This window comes from Rana temporaria, chromosome 5 (assembly GCF_905171775.1).
Source record: "Rana temporaria chromosome 5, aRanTem1.1, whole genome shotgun sequence".
Taxonomy (NCBI): Eukaryota; Metazoa; Chordata; class Amphibia; order Anura; family Ranidae; genus Rana; species Rana temporaria.
Window position 1 is genome coordinate 152,975,105 of NC_053493.1, and position 23,969 is coordinate 152,999,073.

At 42.4% G+C, this 23,969-nt stretch overlaps 1 protein-coding gene across 4 annotated transcripts in view; it reads left to right on the forward strand.

Moving 5' to 3' along the window:
* Window positions 1–23,969, forward strand: part of HECW1 (HECT, C2 and WW domain containing E3 ubiquitin protein ligase 1) — a 418,742-nt gene that overhangs the window by 231,708 nt on the left and 163,065 nt on the right. For all 4 annotated transcript variants that reach the window (XM_040353252.1, XM_040353251.1, XM_040353253.1 and 1 more), the window contains one exon: window positions 16,293–16,387. In XM_040353252.1, coding sequence (XP_040209186.1) covers window positions 16,293–16,387 — 95 coding nt within the window. The remainder of the gene's footprint in view (window positions 1–16,292; window positions 16,388–23,969) is intronic.

Sequence of the window (23,969 nt, forward strand, 5' to 3'; positions counted from 1 at the left end):
TCTTCTGATGATGTGCAATTTCGCCTAATCCTTTGAAGTTGGCCCTTAGGTATGGCCTTAAGCCATTGGGCATGATGGCAACCATTCAGAGGAATATAGGCATTGCGATCTGTCGGTTTGAAATGGGTTGTGGTTTTAATAACTCCATCGTGAACCAAAATATTTAGATCTAAAAAATGAATCTCAGAATTGCTGGCCTCATACGTTAAAATTATGCCCTTGTTATTCCCATTTAATCTGGCAAAAAAACTTTCTAAAGAAGGGAGATCTCCTTCCCAAATTATCAAAACATCATCGATGTATCTTTTCCACAACCTCAGCTCGTTGGGGGGGTTGGTGTCTATCACTATTAGTGGTTGCAGTGATTTCATTGAAGGAGAAGCTTATCCCTTTTAAAGAACTCGACAGTTATAAATATAAATCCGATACCTTGAAAACTTATTTAGAGAAAGAAGATCATGAACAGAAATTAAAAAAGAAGAAAAAATACAATCGAGATTTTCTCGATTACTCCAACGGTTTGGTTTTCAAATGGCAGGCCAAGTTAGTCGAGGAAATGGAGGCCTCCTCTGCCCCTATTTTACCTTCGTGGATTGGCACCCCGGTGGTATTACCTTCTGAACAGGGAGATCAACGTTCAACGGTCTGTCCTGCCATGGACATGGCAGGACCGGCTGTTTTTAACCCTCCAACTCAGATCCCACCGGGTTACACCACGGTGAGACCTAAAAACAATAAAGGGAAAAAAAAGAAACCTGGCCCCCAATATAACCACGTACACTATAATGAGAGCCCTCGGGCTACTCACGTTCGAGGAGCACCGAACAGTGATAGAGGATATTATGTCGAAAGGGGCAATGGTCGCCGTGGTCCTTCTGACTATGATGATTATCAGCGTACTAGAGGACACACAGATTATCGTGACGACCATGGCTCCTTTTATGGCAGACAGCCGGAATACAATCATCCTAGAGATGACCATAGAGATCGCTCTGGGGATCGTAATTCCAGGTTTTATCCCAGTGATAATAGAATCACCACGCATAATAGATTCTCACCTCTCATGCACCATCAAAGAGTTGAATCGACAATAGATCCCACTATTTCTAGACACCCGGTTCAATATATCAATCACTCCACCAGATTTAGACGTGAACATGACTCACCGTCTATGCTGAATAGAAATGAGTCCGTTCATCATCATTTTTTTCCCAGGGCCAACGCCACCCCCAAAAGGGCTCACGACGACAGAGGGGCCTCAGAGGGGGGAGGCGCATCAGGGCCAAAGAGAAGAAAACAGTGAATATCAGCGGGGTGTTTAATTTGAGTTCAGCCCAATTAACTACAGGAGAACAGTCAGTGTTAAGCCATGGCCTCAAGTTTGCACCCCCACGAGCATTGAATAAATTTGAGACCTTTATCGATGCACATAAACTGATACGCAAATTGAATATTAAACGATATTTTATGCTCAATCCACATGGGAGTTCAGTTACAACTCAACCTGTCTCTCATAACACTGGACCTCAGCCTAGGACTTCTATTTTGAACGATAATATTGTTCCAATTAGGCACTCACGTTTATCTAACGCATCTGTGTTTAACCCTCCAGGATTTATTGCCCCATCCATTCAAACTTTTAAAGAGCTAGTTATGAAGGATATAATTGACCTTAAAATCCCGCGGATTAAAAATAATACTGAATTTCACAGCAATTTAAAATCAATTTGTGCACGCAATGACATCGTCATACGTCCGGCGGACAAAGGTGGTGGAGTCGTGATATTAAATAAAGCTGACTATATTTCTGAGATGGAAAGGTTGTTGTCTGATACTGCTACTTATAGCAAGCTCGCCATCAACCCCACAGTTAAATTTAAAAAGGAACTTAAAACTTTGATTAATGAGGGTTATTCTCTTGGAGTATTAAATAAGAAAGAGACAGCTTTTCTGGTGCCTTCAGCACCACGAATTCCTATTATGTACTACCTGCCCAAGGTGCATAAAAACTCCATCCATCCGCCAGGGCGCCCAATTATCAGTGGTTTGGACTCAGTAACGGCACGTTTGGGAAAATATATTGACGAGTTTTTACAACCTCTGGTCATTACTACACCATCGTATTTGCGGGACACAACACAAGTGATCAATTTGCTCAATGAATGTGGTTGGAAGGATGGTTATATCCTCGCAACTGCGGATGTAAATTCCTTATATACGATCATTTCGCATGATGATGGACTAGAGGCTGTTCGTTTTTATATTCAACAAGATTCCACTCTTTCTATTATCCAAAGAGATTTCATTATTAATTTGTTGATTTTTGCAACCACTCATAATTATTTTTGGTTCGGAAAGAATTTTTATTTACAAACAAGAGGCGTGGCTATGGGGGCTAAATTTGCCCCGAGCCTAGCGAACCTTTTTTTAGCCTTTTGGGAGAGGGATCTAATAGACACCAACCCCCCCAACGAGCTGAGGTTGTGGAAAAGATACATCGATGATGTTTTGATAATTTGGGAAGGAGATCTCCCTTCTTTAGAAAGTTTTTTTGCCAGATTAAATGGGAATAACAAGGGCATAATTTTAACGTATGAGGCCAGCAATTCTGAGATTCATTTTTTAGATCTAAATATTTTGGTTCACGATGGAGTTATTAAAACCACAACCCATTTCAAACCGACAGATCGCAATGCCTATATTCCTCTGAATAGTTGCCATCATGCCCAATGGCTTAAGGCCATACCTAAGGGCCAACTTCAAAGGATTAGGCGAAATTGCACATCATCAGAAGATTATTTTCAACAGGCTGACATTTTAAAAATTAAGTTTTTGGAAAAAGGTTATGATCAAGCCACTATTGACGATACCATTCAACAAGTGGGAACAATTGATAGAAATCAATTACTTTGCACCAAAAATGCTTCGAGAAAAAATATAGACCCTAAATTCAGTTATGCCATGATCACCGGTTACTCCAATCAGCACTTCTCTGTTAAAAAAATCTTAAAGAAACATTGGAAGATTTTAAAAAATGATCGCATTCTGGGGGCAGTTATTCCGGATCAACCAGTTGTCATCTTTAGAGGAGCACCCCCATTGCGTTTAAAAGTTGCCCCGAATGTAATTGACCCACCAAACACAATAGGGTTTTTCCAAGACATGAAAGGTTTCTACCCTTGCAGAAAGTGCAACATTTGTAAAATAAATTCCTTTCGCGGACGTAAGCTCTTGTCTTTTCAGTCCACTCAGACCAAAAGGACATATAGTATAGACTCATTTATCACTTGTACTAGTGATCATGTAGTCTATCTTATACAATGCCCTTGTTCTAAACAATATATAGGACGTACAAAACGGGCATTACATGTCAGATTGGAAGAACATGTTGGAAACGTAGGGCGAGGATTTTCTAAACACAATCTGTCTAAACATTATGCCAAATACCACAATAAACAGATTGCAGGATCTCTATTTCTTCCTATCGAAAAACTTAATGCTCCCTGGAGAGGAACAAATAAAGTACGGTCTATATCCAAATGTGAAACTCAATGGATTTTTAATATGAAAAGTTTTGTCCCCTTTGGGTTGAATGTAGAGTGGGATATAAATTGTTTTCTCAGTAATACATAGCTTTTCCATTTTTTACCGTATTTTTATAATATTTTTATAATATTTTTTAATATTTTATATATTATAATAATTGAGACATATATATTAATGTTTTAATTAATTAATTTAATTAATTTTATTTAATTAAAGATATTATCATAGATTTTATACTATTAAGATATTCAGGTTTTTTATGTTCTTTGTATTAATGGACTTCTATTTGTCTAGTCCATTTTGCACACTATGTCCCATTCGTTTCCTGTATGCTGTGTTTCAGTGTGTGGTAAGACTCTTCTCCTATTTTTCCACAAGATGGCAGTCATCTGCATCTTGATTCGATTCTCCATCGGTTCCTTTCTAGTGTGTATACAGCTATTTCCGCTTGCCCTTAGCGTTCGCCCACAACCAAAATGGCGGCCGGACACTATATAGTGCTCTAGCGTTGGCCGGCGCGCTATTGGTCCATCCCCGACGACGTCTTACGACGAAACGTACGTAGGAGTGGCCTAAAGCGTACCTTGTCATCGCTTGTACGGAGAGAGCTATACACACTGAACACAGCTACCTAGGATTCGATTGTCAGTTCGCGTTGCACACGCTGGGATTTGTGACAAGCCTGTCTATATCATCTGAATTGTAAGTGTTATCTTTCCCTTAATAAACCAACCTTACATACAGTACTTCACCATGGAGCTTTTTCTCGTTTCTTCTTCTTTTTGAATATATGAGCGTATCCCTATTCCCTCTGGAGCTTTGGAGCAGTAGATGATCTGTATAACCTGTTGCCATTTAGTCCACTTGAGAGGACTCTAAAAGATCTCTGGGCTTTATCTGACCGCAATCACGGTCAGTTAATCTGGTAAGCAGATTGGAATACCATCACACGGGTGTCATACTTGGTGGAAGATAAAGAAATAAGAATTTTGCCTTTTTTATCATTGGACTCTTTTTTTCACTGATTTACATTTGCTATTTTTGTCACTTATATTTAATTCTTGATTGGTGAAGGATCAGTACATTCACTCTTGGATATTTTTATGAACTATTTTTATCAATATCTAATTTATTTATTCAGTCACTGATTATTTTTCATAATTGTATTGTTCACTCACAATTCGTTTCATTCACATCAGCGCTGTACCTTCTTTTTGGATGTTACAGTTAATCACAGGGACAAAGACACACTCCACCCACACATTACACAATGAGGCTTCAATCACATTCTTTTAGATAATGCATTCAGGTGAGTTAATTATCCCCCAGACGTCCTGTCTCCGACAAGTTCCCCTCACCTGTTACACAAAAAACATTGCTTTACTAAACATAATTGACATGCTAATTCCCCACCCCTGAAAGGAGACATCTGACCTTTCAGACTTAATTAGTACAATGGACACAAACAGTATTAGCATGACACAATGGAATGTCTAGAAGCAGACGCAATTAACACCTCAAAAGCATGTGTCCCCCCATTGAATGAAAACACTCCATTTGGAGTCAGACTTTAACAACTTGTAATATTCCAAGATATCCTGCAAAACATGAATTATCAGTAATGTCCCATCTCATGTAATTTATAATTAATATTTCTCAGTCACCCTATGCCCAAAAGGGGCACAGGATGACCCTAGACCCAAGAGTCATTAGTGACGCTGGCACAGGAGTACCCCCCATCCTTCAAAAGTCTCTGGGTGTCACAGGTCATTCCGTTACACCCCCTAACAGTAAAAATCACTCCCTAGGGAACACTTAACCCCTACAGCACCACCTAGTCGTTAACCACTTCACTGCCAATTTAATTTTCACAGTAATCCGTGCATTTTTATAGCACTGATTGCTGTAAAAATGACAATGGTCCCAAAAATGTGTCAAAAGTGTCCGCCATAATGTTTTCGTCACAATAAAAATCGCTGATCGCCGCCATTATTAGTAAAAAAAAAATATTAATAAAAATGCCATAAAACTATCCCCTATTTTGTAGACGCTATAACTTATGCGTAAACCGATCAATAAACGCTTATTGAGATTTTCTTTACCAAAAATATGTAGAAGAATACGTATCGGCCTAAACTGAGGAAAACATTTTTTTTTAGATATTTTTGGGGGATATTTATTATAGCAAAAAGTAATTTTTTTTACATTTTTTTCAAACTTGTCGCTCTATTTCTGTTTATACTGCAAAAGATTAAAACCACAGAGGTGATCAAATACCACCAAAAGAAAGCTCTATTTGTGGGGAAAAAAGGATGTGAATTTTTTTGGGGAGCCACGTTGCACGACACGACCGCGCAATTGTCAGTTAAAGCGACGCAGTGCCGAATTGCAAAAAGTGGCCTGGTCTTTGACCAGCGTAATGGTCCGGGGCTTATGTAGTTTATTATCATCCCACGGGGCTGCTGCAGTTGTGAGGCACACTTGTCAATGAGATTAATTCAGTTGTCAGTATCAAGTTATGTCTCATCCCAGGTGTAGCCTCCAAAAAGCAATAAAAGGTTGACAGTCTGCAGAGTGGAGAAGAGTAGCAAGAGGCTTCAGCCCTCTTCTCAAGGGCACTGTGAAAGCCCTACTAAATATGGTTGTAGAAAATGATATAAAATTAAATTATGTGATTTAATTGAGCAGACATCCCGAGGTTTGTGTTAGCTTTAGCATTAGTACACTAAATTGCTTGCTCTTTAAGCTGTATGTTATATGTTATCCTCCCCTCTTAACGAGCACTAGTACTGTATAGTGTGAAATGAACAAAATGAATGACATAACTGAGAACTAATGTACCTGTAACAAGAGCTGCCTTTTAGCAACAGAAATTGCTTTCTCACAGAGGCACCCAACTGTGAAAAATATTAGTCAGACCGCATATGAGCAAAATTAAACTAACTGTCATGGGTGGTTTTATAGAGTCCTAACGCCGCAACTTGATGTATGCAAATGTATTAAACGCCAAGTCAACAATCAAAGCTGAAATCTGAACTCATTAATCTTTAATATGAGCACTAATAAACTCAAACCAGGGAATTGATGTATATTGATGCTAGACAGAACATTTTAAGTATAAAACATCAAAAGTAGAAGATGGATGCCAAATATATAGCACAAGAAAAGCAATTGACAATAGCAAGTACTAAATAAAAATGGACAAAAAAATTTGATTAAAAAAAAAATACATGGTTAGCAGATTAAACCCACAACAGTAAAATTGGTCTGTATATGCAGTAAAACATGCTTGTTATACTCACTGTGGAACCTAAGGGGTTAATCCTCAGCCTTGTGTAAAAAAAGACTGGTTTGGTCCTGTCTTCTCTGATCCTCCCCTTCTTCCACAGTCACCAAACCATCTCCTGATAAGACGAAGCCTTTGGAGTCACTCTGCACATGCTCCGTTTGGTGTCAGAGCTTTTTTTCTCAAAAAATAGGTGCAGGAACTCAACCACGACCCCATTCAAATTCCACAAACAGTAGAAGGGTCTTAAAGGGGCATTAAATACCAGGATTGCATTACATACAGATTGTAGAGTTCAGGGGGTTACACACAGAGTGCAGAGCTGTCACTTGTAAACACAGAAACCAGACTTCTGTGTTTACAAGTGATTGTGGTTAGCAGGCACCAAAGGGTCTGAGCCAGAGGTGGTGGAACTGAGTTCCCCCAAGTTCCCCCTGAAAAAAAGCCCTGGTATTGCTAGAGAGTTTATTGTTTTCTTTGAGGGTGCATGTTATCAGCGCAGGGCCAATCAGCATTGTCCAGGCAGGGTTGGGTGTCCTGCAGCCTCATAGGACAGTCAGAATAAAACGAAAACTCCTCCTACAAGCTTTAACCAGACACTGATAGAAGTCACAAGACTGCTACATACTGTTGACGAGAAGGGGTACTTAGCAGTTTATATTTACTAAAATAATTGCATGTCCATGTTCTGTGTACTGTGGGAGACTAGATATAGTGAATGCAGGGTGCTGGGCTTAGAAACACTTTACATAAAGGCAGTAATGGGGTTTATTTACTAAAGGCAAATAAGCTGGTCACTTTGTAACAGAATTTTTCCTTACCTTAGTGAATGTGGTGAAAATAAATTTTGAAAAGAACACCAAGTTATGTGGAAGTAATAAAAATATGTTATCTACATATAGATATATCTATATAACATAGATGGATAGATATGTAGCGCCCCCTTGCTTTCAGCATGGGCGCTACGCTTTAATTTAGTGGGGAACGGGAGAGTTACCTTGCTCCCATTCAATGTTTGTCTAAATTTGATGATCTCTGTCATTCTGGAAGTTCCACTGGGTCAGACTGTGGTCAAGAAGTGCAGTGCCACCCCTGGCCGGCAGCTGGCGCTAGAGGGGTTCTGGCAGAACAGATCTTCTCCCAGCAGACAATTAGAGGATGTTTCCCTCGCGGGGCATGCTGGGGGAGGGTATATCTGTGAGAGAGGTCGTGTGTCGAAAACTTTCCGCGGGGTCCCCGTTCCAGGTGGGGTACCCACCTTCAGGGTACGCGCATCCATAGACCCTGCCGGCGTGGCCCACCTGGCCAGAGCTGAACTTTGCAGCGAACCTCATCCTGATGAGAGAAGGGACCCCAGTGCTCCACTGGGTTCCGAGTCCTATTGAAAGGATCCTAGTTTGGGATCGGGTGTCCGGACCACTGACAGGTATGCTTGCTGTCATCCGGGGACCATTTGCAAAAGAAGTTTACTGGGAGGATTCTCTGTCCTTATTTACTTAAGTCCTCTATTGAAATTGGCCTGTGGCGGGGGCCCTAGAGACAAGTCTGTGTGAGAGACCTGTTCCTCCCAGTACTATTCAGAGTGACGCTCCGGCTGCCAGGCCTATTATAGAGGTCTGTCCAGGGGCACTTTACCCACTCCGAGCAGAGTGGCGACGTGTATACATTCGGTTTAAAGCAGAGCAGTGTATTGCTCGGTTCTATATCCAGGCCTGATACCGCATGGTTCTATTTCTTCCTTCATCGACCTTGACCTTCCTAATGTATGTTGATGTTGGCCGTGTTTGGCCTGGACAATAAAGCCTTGAAAACTCTTTATTGGATGTCTGGACCTCCACTCACTGTTGCTATTCTCACAGTTGCACCCGTAGACACTGCCAGGGTAACTTAGTAGGCCGGTCCCAAATCATTTAGCGGCTCCTCCGGGAGTAGCGCTACAGATAGATAGATAGATAGATAGATACAGTAGATAGATAGCTCTAACCACAAATCTAATGCCCTGTACACACAATCGAAATTTCCGATGGGTTAAAATCCGATGGAATTTTCCGTCGGAATTCCGTTCAAGCTGTCTTGCATACACGCTGTCACACCAAATTCCGACAGTCCAAAACGCAGTGACCTAAAACACTACGTCGAGCCGAGAAAAATTAAGTTCAATGCTTCCGAGGATGTGTCGACTTGATTCTGAGCATGCATGTTTATTTCTCCATCAGAGTTCCACACAGACGATTGGAATTTCATGTTAAAACATGTTATATTTCTAAACTCGCACGACGGAAAAAAGTCCATTACGTCTGACTTTTTTCATCTGAAATTCCGATCTTGTGTACAAGGCCTAAGTTTACCCATGCAGTGAAGGCCAGATTCACAGAAAAAGTACGCCAGAGTATCTGCTGATACTCCGGCGTACTTTCAAATTTGCTGCGTCGTATCTTTATTTGAAATTCACAAACAAAGATACGACGGCTTTTGGCTAAGATCCAACAGGCGTACGGCTTTGTACGCCTTCAGATCTTAGGTGTAATTTTCCGGTGGCCGCTGGGTGGAGTTTGCGTCGTTTTCCAGCGTCGGGTATGCAAATTAGCTGATTACGGCGATCCACGAAGATACGCGCGTTCGTCGCAATCTCTTACGTCGTCGCTAGTCGGTTTTTCCCGTCGCAAACATAAGCCTGCTTTTTCATGGCTTACATTTAGAACAGCCATGTTAAAGTATGGCCGTCGTTCCCGCGTCGAATTTCAAATTTTTATTTTTTTTGCGTAAGACGTCCGGGAATACGAAACGACGTAACGCATGTCGCCGTTCAAAAAATACGTTGGGGCGCCGTAATTTCGTGCAAAGCACGTTGGGAAATTTTCACACGGAGCATGCGCAGAACGTTCGGCGCGGGAACGCGCCTAATTTAAATGGTACACGCCCCATTTGAATTAGGCGGGCTTGCGCCGGACGGCTTTACGTTACACCGCCGTAAGTTTACACGCAAGTGCTTGGTGAATCAGGCACTTGCACTGAAAACTTGCGGCGGTGTAACGTAAAGACGATACGTTACGCTGCCGCAGATATCTGTGAATCTGGCCCTTGTATGCTATCTAGTGATGGAGCATTGTCCTGCATGAAAATCATGTTTTTCTTGAAGGATGCAGACTTCTTCCTGTACCACTGCTTGAAGAAGGTTGTCTTCCAGAAACTGGCAGTAGGACTGGGAGTTGAGCTTGACTCCATCCTCAACCCGAAAAGGCCCCACAAGCTCATCTTTGATGATACCAGCCCAAACCAGTACTCACCACCACCTTGCTGGCGTCTGAGTCGGACTGGAGCTCTGCCCTTTACCAATCCAGCCACGGGCCCATCCATCTGGCCCATCAAGACTCACTCTCATTTCATCAGTCCATAAAACCTTAGAAAAATCAGTCTTGAGATATTTCTTGGCCCAGTCTTGACGTTTCAGCTTGTGTGTCTTGTTCAGTGGTGGTCGTCTTTCAGCCTTTCTTACCTTGGCCATGTCTCTGAGTATTGCACACCTTGTGCTTTTGGGCACTCCAGTGATGTTGCAGCTCTGAAATATGGCCAAACTGGTGGCAAGTGGCATCTTGTAAAGCAGAGATAGGCAGACTTAACTGGTGAGAAAGAAGGATTTCATAGGATTCTTGGTGGAAAGTAGCTAAACATAGAATGGAAAATTAAGACAAATATAGAATAGCAAATATAAACAAGCAATTTAAAAGCAGGTATAAAAATCCAGGGTCTCAGGTGGCATGGTCATGTTAAATTTATTTAAAGAAAGTATCCTGAAAAATATATTTAAGAAGGAAAAGCAAAGAGGGGAAGACCAAAAAAATAATGATGTAGATGAAGACCCGAGAGCAATGTAGGTCACAACATGGATTTGATGCAGTGGATAGAGCAGAATGTGATAATGGTCGGCAGAAGGCCATGGTCCTTTAGTGCGGAGAGGGGAAAGAAAGATATATTATAATTACATTTGCAATGATGAAGGGACCCTGTGTGGCCTTTACTTTATTTTTTGCTTTATTTTTATATGGTGATCCTGCCAGAAACAAATTAATTGGATGTCAGCAATCACTAACTATACTGTATCCTTGGAGAAGCAGCATTGTTGTCACCCATTTCAGTGCAGCACACGCATTGCATTCATTAAAGCACCACACAGCAGGTATATCTGCAAGGGAACTCAATTGTAAATAACAACCACATAACTAGGAATGTGTTTCAGGTCAGTTTGGATGTTGGCTGGGTGACATCATGACCATTGTTGGTGTCATCTGTCAGTTAGAGACAGATAAACAGTAGATGGCAATTTTGTCATGACTGGCAATGTAACTGACAATAAATTACATCTGGAGATTAAAACAAATATTAATTCTAATGCAGGGGTGTCAAACTCTATTTCATCGTGGGTCACATCAGCATTATGGTTGCCCTTAAAGGGCCGGCTGTATCTGTAAGACTAGATGTCCAGAGCACCCCACCCCCTTACATGAGATGTGAATCGCTCCCCCCACCATTAGAAGTCATGAGTTTCCCACACTCCCTTACTACATCACAATGCAGCCCCCCCTTACCATGTGCTGCTGCCAAGAAGAAGCAAGTGCAGGGTCTGGAAGAGGAGCAGAGGAAGGCCGGAGTCAGCTGCCAGAGTCTGCTGAATGCAGAAACCAGGGGTGTCACAGAGGTGCAGGATCTTTAGGAGCAATTCTGTCCTCCTCTCATCTACCGACTGCTGAGACAGTGGGGGGTTGGAGATGAGCCTCTGAGCCACAGAGAAGAGCAGGATCTGGCAGAGGAGTTCTGTCCTCCTCTCTTCTACCGACTGCTGAGACAGTGGGGGATTGGGGATGAGCCTCGGCTGCACAGAGAAAAGCAAGATCTGGCAGAGGGGTTCTGTCCTCCTCTCTGCTGCCGACTGCTGAAACATGGTGGGGGCAGAGATGAAGGGGGTGCCAAAGCTGCAAGAGAGGTGCGAGGGCCACATGAAATGGCCTGGTGGGCCGGAATCGCCCCCCGGCCTTGTGTTCTAATGTATTTAAAGGACCTATTCTAAGGTGTGTGTGTGTTTATTTACATTAACTGTTGGTTCTACACATTCCCCTCGGAGGGGCAGATACAAGGGGGGCCTTGTAAGGAGAGGGGGAGGCTTTGTGTGTGGTCACCTAAGATACATGTTAAAAAAAAAAGGGTCTGGTGAAATGGTAAGGGTGATCCCACAATCCCACACCCTTTTTTTCCCTGTAAAACCAATGCAGCAGTAAGGCATCCCCAAACAATGTTCAAAAGAATTTGTGTGTTTTCAGAGTTGCACCATAAATGCATGAAATCCCTTCTTTTTTTTTATTGGTTCATGTCCCGCATGGTGGTGCCCAGTTCCGCATTCCCTTTTTCAACAATAGCTTGCTTATCAGCCTTGAAAATGACCAAAAAAGGGTAGACTTCAATGGGGTTCAGTGCTAAGTTCAAGAATGTCTGTCTCATTTAGCTGAACCCCTACACAATTCTTCCTTGACCGCACAAGACCAAAAGAGCGCTGGTGACTCTCTCTCACTCTTCTAGTTATATGTATTTTCTGTGACTGTTCAAACATTTGAACTCAACGAAGGGCGGTGACGCCTGAACACAAAAGCAATGGTATCCGCTTTCTACAGTTAAAGCAATGCAGTCTACTTTATTTAGCATATAAAATATACATTTCTTGGCATTGCATATATGTTGCCTTAAGCTGGTCAGGGTGATCACTGTCAGTGTGCTCTGCTCCCTGCACACAGGGGAATCTGAGCTGGCACATATCATTGTATCCTAAATTGAACGTATTTGTGGGCTCACACAAGGGGAGATGGCAGATAGGTGTGTTTTTTCAACCTCACCTACTATGTAACTAGGGGCCAGATTCACGTAGCCCGGGCACAACGTAACTTAAACGATTTAAGTTACACCGCCGCAAATTTCCCAAGTTAGTGCCCGATCCACAAAGCACTTACCTGGAAATTTGCGGCGGTGTATCCTAAATCCGTCCGGCGCAAGGCGGGCCCAATCGAATGGGGCGAGTCCCATTTAAATTAGGCGCGCTCCCGGACGTACTGCGCATGCTCCGTCGGGTAAATTACCCGACATGCATTGCACTAAATGACGTCGCACCAACGTAATTTGCTTAGACGTTAACGTAAATGGCGTCCAGCGCCATTCACGGACGTCTTACGCAAACGACGTTGATTTTAAAATTTCGACGCGGGAACGACAGCCATAATTAACATGGCTTAAGACAACTAGGGCTTAGCCCTAGTTTTACACGGCGTAACTCGGCGGAAACGACGTAGAGTTAGATCGACGGGCCGTTCGGACGTTCGGGGATCGCCGTAAGTATTCATTTGCATATTCTACGCCGGCCGCAATGGCCTCGCCACCTAGCGGCCGGCCTAGAATTGCATCCTCAAGATCCGACAGTGTAATTCAATTACACCTGTCGGATCTTAGGGCTAGCTATGCGTAACTGATTCTATGAATCAGTCGCATAGTTAGAAACAGAGATACGATGGCGTATCAGTAGATACGCCGTCGTATCTCGTTTGTGAATCTGGCCCAATGTAACTATGTGGGGTATACCATATTAACTATTGGTGCTTGCATAGATTGTAGGGTGAAATGTGTGTGACATGGTCATGGTATACTACAAGGGAAGATTGACTTGAAATCTAATCCTTTCCAGTTACACTTTATAATGTCCAGGCTATCAGATCAGTGGAAACACTAACATTTCTCTATTGGATTATGTAAAACATAAATAATTCATAAATGCTAGCAGGCATTTTATAATAAGCATTATAGTCTATGGCCTAGATTCACGTATGGCCGATCTACGTTGCGCAGGCGTAGCGTACCGTATTTACGCTACGCCGACGCAACTTAGAGAGGCAAGTGCTGTATTCACAAAGCACTTGCCTCCTAAGTAACGGCGGCGTAGCGTAAATGGGCCGGCGTAAGCGCGCGTAATTCAAAGTAGGCTGTAGTGGGCGTGTTGTATTTAAATGAGGCTTGACCCCATGTAGATGCATGGCCGAACAAACGGCGCATGCGCGCGCATGCTCAGTATCACGTCGTATTTACGCCCAAAGATACGTCGGCTCAATGCCTGTGACGTGAACGTAATTTACGCACAGCCCTTTTCGCGTACGACTTACGCAAACAACGTAAAAAGATACGCTTGTTCCGTTGTCCATACTTTGCATGGGATGCGCCGCCTAGAGACCAGCTTTATCTTTACGCCGGCGTATCTCTAACGTAAACGGCGTAACTAATTGCGACGGGCGCACATACGTTCGTGAATCGGCGTATCTAGTCATTTGCATATTCTACGCCGAACTCAACGAAAGCGCCACCTAGTGGCCAGCGTAAATATGCACCCTAATATACGGCGGCGTAGGAGACTTACGCCGCTCGTATCTTAGCCTAATTTAAGCGTATCTGGTTTCCAGAATACGCTTAAATTTACGACAGCGCAGATTCGGACTTACGACGGCGTATCTACTGATACGCCGACGTAAGTCTCTGAGAATCTAGCCCTATGTATTTGTAAAGGTAAGAGAGAAGCCAAACTAGAATTGCTTTTTTTGGTATCTGTATTTCTATTTCCTACCATATGTTTAATTTTTAATAAAAAGTTCTTGAGAATTAATATTTTGGGATGTCTTTCGAATGACTTATCACAAGTAAAGAATGACGATAAATATGTGAAAAACTTAAAAAACAAAAACACTGCTTACAAACATGTTTGTGTATTGTTCTCTATTATAGTAATACTAATTAAAAAATACTGTATATTAAACTCAGTTTATTTATATTTTTTTACTGTTATATTATGAATAGAATAAATGGGAAAATAGCAGAGGGATTCTATCTAATCTTGCTGCAAATAAGTACTCTCCAAATCATTGTTTACAAAGCCTATAAGTATCAGCCTACTGTATACTACATTACACTACCAACCTTCCTATAAATCCATCAAAAGTGAAGGTATTCTATCTATACTGGCTGCAGATAAATTCTCCCAAAGGAAATCTCCAAAAGTGATCCAAAAGGAAATCTCCAAAAGTGATCCAAAAGGAAATCTCCAAAAGTGATCCAAAAGAAAATCTCCAAACGTGATCCAAAAGGAAATCACTTTTTGCCTCCAAAATATGAGTACCAGTTTAGTATAATATATATTTTACTTGCCCATAGATGCCCAAAAAACAGAAGTATTCTAGCTGTACTGGCTGCAAATAAATTTAATTTCCAGATCATTTACTGCTTCAATTGCTTATAAATTCTATCTGAACTGGCTGCAAATAGAATTATATCTCCATATCACATATTGCTTCCAATACCTAATGCCCTGTACACACGATCGGAATTTCTGAAGGGATAAAATCCAATGTATTTTCCATCGGAATTCCGTTCAAGCTGTCTTGCATACACACTGTCAGACCAAATTCCGACCGTCCAAAACGCGGTGATGTAAAACACTACGACGAGCCTAGAAAAATTAAGTTCAATGCTTCCGAGCATGCGTCAACTTGAGTCTGAACATGCATGTTTTTTGTCGGAGTTCCACACAGATGATCGGAATTTCCGATAGGATTTTTTTTCCATCGGAAAAAAATAAAACATGTTCTATTTCTAAACTCCTGTAATCAAGACCAGTCATTGCTGCTCTCTCCTTATGCAGAGTGGCTGGTCTTGAATCCGCCCCTTGGTATAGTTTTCTGCAGGAAGCCTATAGTGAGTAGACCTGATGGGTCCTCCCTGAGCTCTGCATTCTGCACAGGTAATGTGCAACGAAATGATGATGTCAATCCAACCTAAATATGCCTAAAAGTGAATATTACACCATTCAGTACCATCAACTGTAATAGTGTATTAAACTACTTAAAGCAGGGGTTCACCCGGAATTTTTTTTTTAACATTAGATTGAGGCTAATTTTACTAAGCAGAATTGGGTGTTTTTTTAAAAATCAATGCAGTACTTACCGTTTTAGAGATCGATGTTCTCCGTGGCTTCCGGGTATGATCTTCGGGACTGGGCGTTCCTATTTGATTGACAGCCTTCCGACGGTCGCATACAGCGCGTCACAAGTTGCCGAACATCAGTGCGGCTCTATACGGCGCCTGCGTCCACTTTCAGGAACTCGTGACGTGCTGTATGCGACCGTCGGAAGGCTGTCAATCAAATAGGAACGCCCAGTCCCGCAGCCCATACCCGGAAGACGCGGAGAACATCGATCTCTAAAATGGTAAGTACTGCATTGATTTAAAAAAAAACACCCGATTCTGCTTAGTAAAATTAGCCTCAATCTAATGTTAAAAATTGATTTTTTGGGTGAACCTCCACTTTAATGTTGCCATATAATGTTATCCTATGTTAATAATCTTCCCTGATTCATAAATTGACAGCCTGTTTTTTTTTCAGCTGAAACTAAGATCTGCTTTAAGTACTATCATGGCGTGAGTGGAGCTCTGCGTGCTACAACACCCAGTGTTACTGTGAAGAATCCCTCTGCCCCTGTGAGTAATTGATTTATGTACTCTTCTGAATTTATGCAGAAAGGTGTTTTTTTCCAACGTGAAATAGGTAATATGTCAAAAACGTCAGGTATATCCAATATTTCAGCTGAGCATTAATGTCTAGTAAGTAGTAGTTGCTTCACTATCAGCTTACAGGTATACTGTATGTATATGACATACTTAGACCATTTCGATTTTCCAGTGACAAAGACAATTCTTAGTCATCAAAGGCTGGTCTCAATGTAAAGAATGTGCAGTACTTGTATGTTGTGCACTGCTGTGATTTGTGTCCTGAAGGTTATGATTCCCCTTTTAGTATTTTCAGTATTGTTTTAATAAATTAACATTAAAGCTGAAAGATGAGCATGCAGAAAAACACATTTTTAATTCCCACTAGATCCACAAAAAAAAAAAAATGTTATTGAAAGACCCAATTTCCTATTTTAAACTGTGGTCATGTAACAGGCTTCATCCCAGTTTTTCTCTCTTTTGAAGTGTAGAGTGGGAGGGCACCCTGGTTACATGAACACTGTCTATTGGCTTTTAAAATACAACGGTACAGCAAGTCCTGCACTGTTACATGAGGGGTCTCATGATGTCATAGTGCAAAGGATGTCAAAAAGAGTAATAAACTCTACAGAGAGCAGCTTGCACTGACCAGTCTACATTACTGAATGAGGTGCCCCTGATGCTAACATCAGACAGCAGATTCAAGCGACTAAATGAGAATTTTATTGAGTACAGTGGAACCTTAGATTACGAGCATAATCTGTTCCAGGAGAATGCGTGTAATCCAAAGCACTCGCATATCAAAGCGAGTTTCCCCATAGAAGTCAATGGAAATGAAGATAATTCCTTCCGCATTGACTTCTATGGCATGCAATACCGCATGTGGCCAGAGGTGGGGGCGTCAGAGAGCATCAGAAATACAACCCCTTTAAGGTCCTTAAAATATTAGATGCAAAAAGAAAGGCCATTAAAATGGGTTAAAAAAAGAGATGAAAACTTCTTACAAAGACGTCAGACATTATACAACAGTGCAAATGAGTAATTTTTTAGCGTAGCTGCTAAGTGATCCCCAAAGAAATGACAATGAAACAGACAGCAATGTGGCTGCACTGACAAAATAAAACAATGGAGGAACTCAAGAATATCTCTACAAAAATAAAACATTTTTTTAAATTAAATTAAATTTAAATTTAAATCAGAAAGAAGACTCTGAGGAACTCAGAACCGAGGAACTCGTCGTAAATGAAACATCGTTTTCCTCGACGAGTTCCTTGTTAGGCTTGTCGAGAAACTTGACAAGCTTTTTTTTGTGTACACACTGTCAAGACAAAATCTCGCTCTCAAACGCGGTGACGTAAAACATGTACGACGGCACTATAAAGGGGAAGATTGATTCCACTGGCACCACCCTTCTGAGCATGTGCGGGTTTCTATGCATACACACGAACGTGTTTCTCGTCTAAATCCAGCCCGACGAGGAACACGACGAGGAAATTGAGACTCCCGACGAGGAAAAAGAGAACTTGTTCTCTGTTTTTCTCATCGAGTTCCTCGACAGTTTTCTCGATGAAAAACATACACACGACCGTTTTCCTCTGCAAAAAAGCTCTGCCACCAAGTTTCTTGATGGATTCTGTCGAGCAAAACGGTCGTGTGTACGAGGCCTGAGTCTTAAAACCTAATTCTAGCCAAACGTTTCCTTTTAGTATTGTGTTGTCCCCGATATTCTTTATTTTTTGTGTGATAGCAGTTATTAAAGTTGCAAAATTGCCATTCAGCAATAAGCAAAGCAGATGGACATGTGAATAACACAGCTATCCAGCTTGTTGGACAAATTCAGGCTTTCAAATCCATGTTTCTCTCCGCTACCGACTCCTTATGATTCCTGTCAAGAACACTCTGCATAATTGCCATGACTTCATCTACTGCAACCCATACTCGGGTCAGACCTTGCGTACACTACACCAAGGGGATTGCTGTCTCAGCTTGTGTTTCTATAGGGCATTACTGGCTAAGTGAAGGTATCATATCACCATTGATCCACTGCGCAGATTTGTTACTCTGAAGGCCTGCTGGCCACAGTTTACTTCATAGGAATGAAGTCAATTTACACTTCCCACAAATGGAATACATCATTATTTCTCGTATTTGTTACTTAAAGATGCTTGCTAATCTAATTGAGATTTTCTGGATTTAGGGTTTGTAATTGTTAGAGCTGATTGTCTTTCAGGGTTTATCAGAGGCTCAAAATAAAAATCTGCTGTCTTTTGTCCTACTTGCCGACCGCCCACCGTCGTTATACGTCCTCACTTTAGAGATGAATATCTCGGTAACGGCAGCAGCTGCTGCCACAATCGAGATATTCATCTCTTCTGTGGGCGGCCGTGTTAACGATAATGGCGGTCTCCGCGGCGCATTCGCCGCGAGATCGCCGTTATCGGTGGCGGGAGAGGGCCCCCCCCCTCCCGCCGCTCTCCCGCGCCCTCCGCCGCTTACCGTAGCCATCGGTAGCGGCGGAGGAGATCGCGACCATCCGGCAGCTGAGCGGGGACGAGACTGAAGGAAAAATCTCCTTCGCCCGTCCCCATAGCTCTGCTGGGCGGAAGTGACGTCAAAACGTCAGTCCCGCCCAGCGTCTTAAAGAAACATTTAATTTTTTTGTCATTTGAAAAAATGACATTTCCAAATTTTTTTTTTTTTTTTGCATTTAAGCCCAAATATGAGATCTGAGGTCTTTTTGACCCCAGATCTCATATTTAAGAGGACCTGTCATGCTTTTTTCTATTACAAGGGATGTTTACATTCCTTGTAATAGGAATAAAAGTGATAATTTTTTTTTTTTTTTTTTTTTCAGTGTTAAAAATTCTAAAATAAATAAAAATAAATGCGAAAAGCAAAAAAAATTTTTTTTAAAGCGCCCCGTCCCGACGAGCTCGCGCGCAGAAGCGAACGTATACGCGAGTAGCGCCGACATATGAAAACGGTATTCAAACCACACAAGTGAGGTATCGCCGCGATCGTTAGAGCGAGAGCAATAATTTTAGCCTTAGGCCTACTCTGTAACTCAAAAAATGCAACCTGTAGAATTTTTTAAACGTCGCCTATCAAGATTTTTAAGGGTAAAAGTTTGACGCCATGCCACGAGCGGGCGCAATTTTTAAGCGTGACATGTTGGGTATCATTTTACTCGGCGTAACATTATCTTTCACAATATATAAAAAAATTGGGCCAAATTTATTGTTGTCTTATTTTTTCATTTAAAAAAGTGAATTTTTTCCAAAAAAAGTGCGCTTGTAAGACCGCTGCGCAAATACGGTGTGACAAAAAGTATTGCAATGACTTCCATTTTATTCTCTAGGGTGTTAGAAAAAAAAATATATAATGTTTGGGGGCTTTAAGTAATTTTCTAGCAAAAAAAAATGGTTTTGTCTCGTAAACACCGACTCTGAAAAACAGGCCCGGGGCTAAAGTGGTTAAAAGATAATAGGGCATTTACAGAAGAGGACTGCAAAAATATATTTAAAGAGGAACTGCAGTCTGCTCACATACATTTGTAATAAAAACATCTTTGCCATTCTGAAGCTTCCCTCCTACCACTTTGCATATTATTTTATATATACTGTGATTCTGTACTTGCCAAATATGCTGCAGAAATATCCCTCCACTGAGTCTGGCTCCAGCCATTTTAAATGTGGGCAGCTAAAGCTGCTGGCTGTTCACTTCCTGGATTTATACAGACATACAGAGGCACACCTCCAGCTCTGCAGCTCTGATTGGCCCTCTTATGACTCGTCCCCCCCTTCCTTCCTGGAAACGCTCACAAGATTGAGAGAGAGAGAGCTTGTTCTGATTCAACTACAAGACCATAAACTTTACCTTCAGCTTCATGTAGGACTTAGACCTCGTACACACGACCGAACATGTCTGCTAAAACTGGTCCGTCGGACCAGTTTCAGCAGACATGTTCGGTCGTCTGTTCGGCCGACCGGACAATTTTCCGGCGGATCGGACAGGTTTCCAGCGGACAAATGTTTCTTAGCATGCTAAGAAACATGTCCGCTGGAAGCCTGTCCGTCGGACATGTTCGATCGTCTGTACGACTCACCGGACATGTCCGCTCGGCCGCAAAGCCCTCGCATGCGTCGAAGTGATTCGACGCATGCGTGGAAGCATTGACCTTCCAGGGTCACGCACGTCGCTGCGTCATCGTCGCGGCGACGGCGCGGCCACGTCACTGCGTTCGCTGTCCGCGGGAAATTTGGTCTGATGGTGTGTACAGCCATCAGACCAAAATCCGCCAGCGGACATGTCCGATGAAAACGGTCCGCGGACCGTTTCCATCGGACATGTCCCGTCGTGTGTACGAGGCCTTACACAACCTGGTGTTCTATGTATCCCTTGCATCAATTCAGACAGTTTAACTCAATGAATAAACTCACTGTTGGAGAGACAGACAATTAAGCTTTGTCCCCTTCTGTCCAGCTGAACTCTCTCCCACCATAGCTCTGTATATTTTCCTCTCCTTCCTGTCTCTCATTCATTTGCTCAGTATACCAACATGCTGTAACATCTTTTCATGTGGCTTACAACACCAAAGTTTTTCTACCTATCCATTATTAAACGAAACATTCAAAAGGATTAAAGGAGTTGTAAAGGGAAAATGTTTGCCTAAAATTAATGTCTGCAACGTAGACAGACAGAATAGTGTAATGATTCTCTTCACGGTGGTCAGTAAAATCAGACAAGCAGGAAGTGAACAGAACAGAGAAGAAATAGAGCAACTTCTGAGCAAAAACGAACAATGAGGAAGTGAAATGTCTGCAGGTAAAGGATGCTTATTATGAAAAAAAATGTTTTTCTTTACAACCCCTTTAAAGACACAGAGCAATAATAAATCACATAGTGTAACACAACAGAGCTGTATATTATGTCATAAGCCTAGGCTTTTTACCAGACAAGAAACAGGAAGTGGGCTGTAAAAGGTATTTACTCGCAGAATGTTTTTTTTTTTTTACTATCCAAAGCTAAAACAACAAGGGCAAAAGATTTAATAGATTGAAAGTTGAAAAAATTACTCAGGGTCCGCCTTAAACTTAATTTATTTAAAAGTTCTATGATTTATTTGACCTTGGATAGGATGATCCAGCAAAACACAATGTTGCCGAGGCAGATCATGAAAACAAAATAAAATAGAATATATGATTACATGCCTATAGTACATTTTTGCTTGTATCCATAAATTCTGGCTAATTAACATTAAAAACAATGAATGACAACAAAGAACATATATTAAGTGTTTTTAGGTGGGTTATTAGGTTTAACAACATATCACCAACTATAGATGTTTAAACGTATGAAGCCTCGTACACACAACCGAAAAACTCGACGGGCGAAACACATCGTTTTCCTCGTCAAGTTCCTAGTTAGGCTTTTGAGGAACTCGACAAGCCAATTTTCTCCATTCCTGTCAAGGAAATAGAGAACATGCTCTCTTTTTGGCTCGTTGAGTTTCTCGACAGTTTCCTCAACGAAAATGTACACACGACCGGTTTCCTCGGCAAAAAAATTTCTCCCAGCAAGTTTCTTGCTGGTTTTTGCCGAGAAACTCGGTCCTGTGTACGAGGCCTTACTCTTATTATGGTAAAACATATATCAATTTTTTTTTAGATGGATTCATCAATTTCACAGCATATCACCAACTATAGATGGTAAAACTCATCATTGATATTATTCTTACAGTATATCTGATGGGTAACATTGTACTAAATAATATCACCTCAGTAAGACCCCTTTCACACTGGGGCGCTTTGCAGGTGCTATTGCTCTAAAAATAGTGCCTGCAAACCGACCTGAAACAGCGGCTGCTGTTTCTCCAGTGTGAAAGCCCCGAGGCTTTCACACTGGAGCGGTGCTCTAGCAGCACCGCTCCAAAAGTCCTGCTAGCCACATCTTTGGAGCGGTGTGTTTACCGCTCCTCCACCGTTCCTTCCCATTGAAAGCAATGGGAAACCACGGCTTTACCACCGGCAATGCGCCTCTGCATGCAGTAGGGTGCCCACGTGTCCCGGATTGCCAGGGACTGTCCCGCAATTGACATGTCCCGGGCACCTTCATTTTGGGACAATACAATGTCCCGGAATGAAATAGAGGACACAGCCACCCCCTACTAACTAATAACTACATTTCCGTAACTGGTTGCTAGGGCCAGCATCTTGCAACCAGTGGCTAGGGCCAGCATCTGGCATCTTGCAACCAGTGACAATTTACTCTCAGACAGTGAGACCGAGAGCGAGGCCTGCGCCTAGTGCAGCACTGCTATCCCCACCCACCTCAGCAACTCCTCCTTCTCTGGCACCCAGCGGCAAGCAGCAGGGAATGGTGTGATCATCACTCTCCAGATAGTGACCCCACTTCTTTCCTTCTACGCACGTGGCTCATGCAGAGGGAGTGACAGCAGCACTGCATCTGGTAGCAGGCTATGGGTGGCAAGCAGCACTGCATCTGGTGGCAAGTGGCACATTCACCTGACAAATAACCCACCACCAAATTCCCCATCAACAGACTACATTACCCCCGGCCCCTGCTCATTTTTGGGGGGGGGGGAAGGTGAGAGAGGGGGTGTTTCCCTGAATGGCAGTTTGGAAATGTGGTCACCCTAGCATGCAGGGCCTTACTTAAAGCGGCACTAAATCCATCCGATTAACTGTTTCTCATAACAGTTTCATTCAAAGCATGCCCTGAATGATAACTGTCAGAGTTGCTTGGGCTCTCAACACCATGGCAACTGCAGATCAAACAGAGGCTTAGATGCTGCAGCTTCCTTGGCTGTAAATGATGGGAGGGTTTAGTCCTGCTTTAATGTAGTGCAGAAAAGCTTTTTCCGTAAAATGCATTAACCGCCTGGCACTATCTGTGCTGCTGGCCCACTTTCACCGCCCTACTACTCTGGCCAGACTGCAACCAGTTTGAGTTCAGAATTTGTCTGAATGGATGGACTCTGTGCATACTTTAGTGTCAATAAAATCTATGATGTGTTGCACGTTTTTCAGTCAGTTGCTTTTGTCTTATATCCATTGGTCTGTTATACTTTCTGGAAACATCAGCTAAAGTAGTCTCTGCGATCAAAAAGCAAGGGCTGTGTAAGGCCCCGTACACACCGTCGGACAAAACCGATGAGAATGGTCCGACAGACCGTTTTCATTGGTTCACCGCTGAAGTGGCCTGATGGTCTGATGTGTGTACACACCATCAGTTCAAAATCCGATCGGGTCAGAACGCGGTGATGTAAAACACACGACGTGCTGAAAAAAACTAAGTTCAATGCTTCCAAGCATGCGTCGACTTGATTCTGAGCATGCGCGGGTTTTGAACCAATGCTTTTCTGTACTAACCATCGGTTTGGTCCAATGGGGCAGCGGTCCATCGGTTCGGTTTTGAAGCATGTTTTAAAATTTTGGACCGAAGGAAAACAGACCGATGGGCTATACACACCGTCGGTTTGGACCGATGAAAATGAACTTCGGTCCATTCTCATCGGACCAAACCGACCGTGTGTACGGGGCCTTAGGGTTGT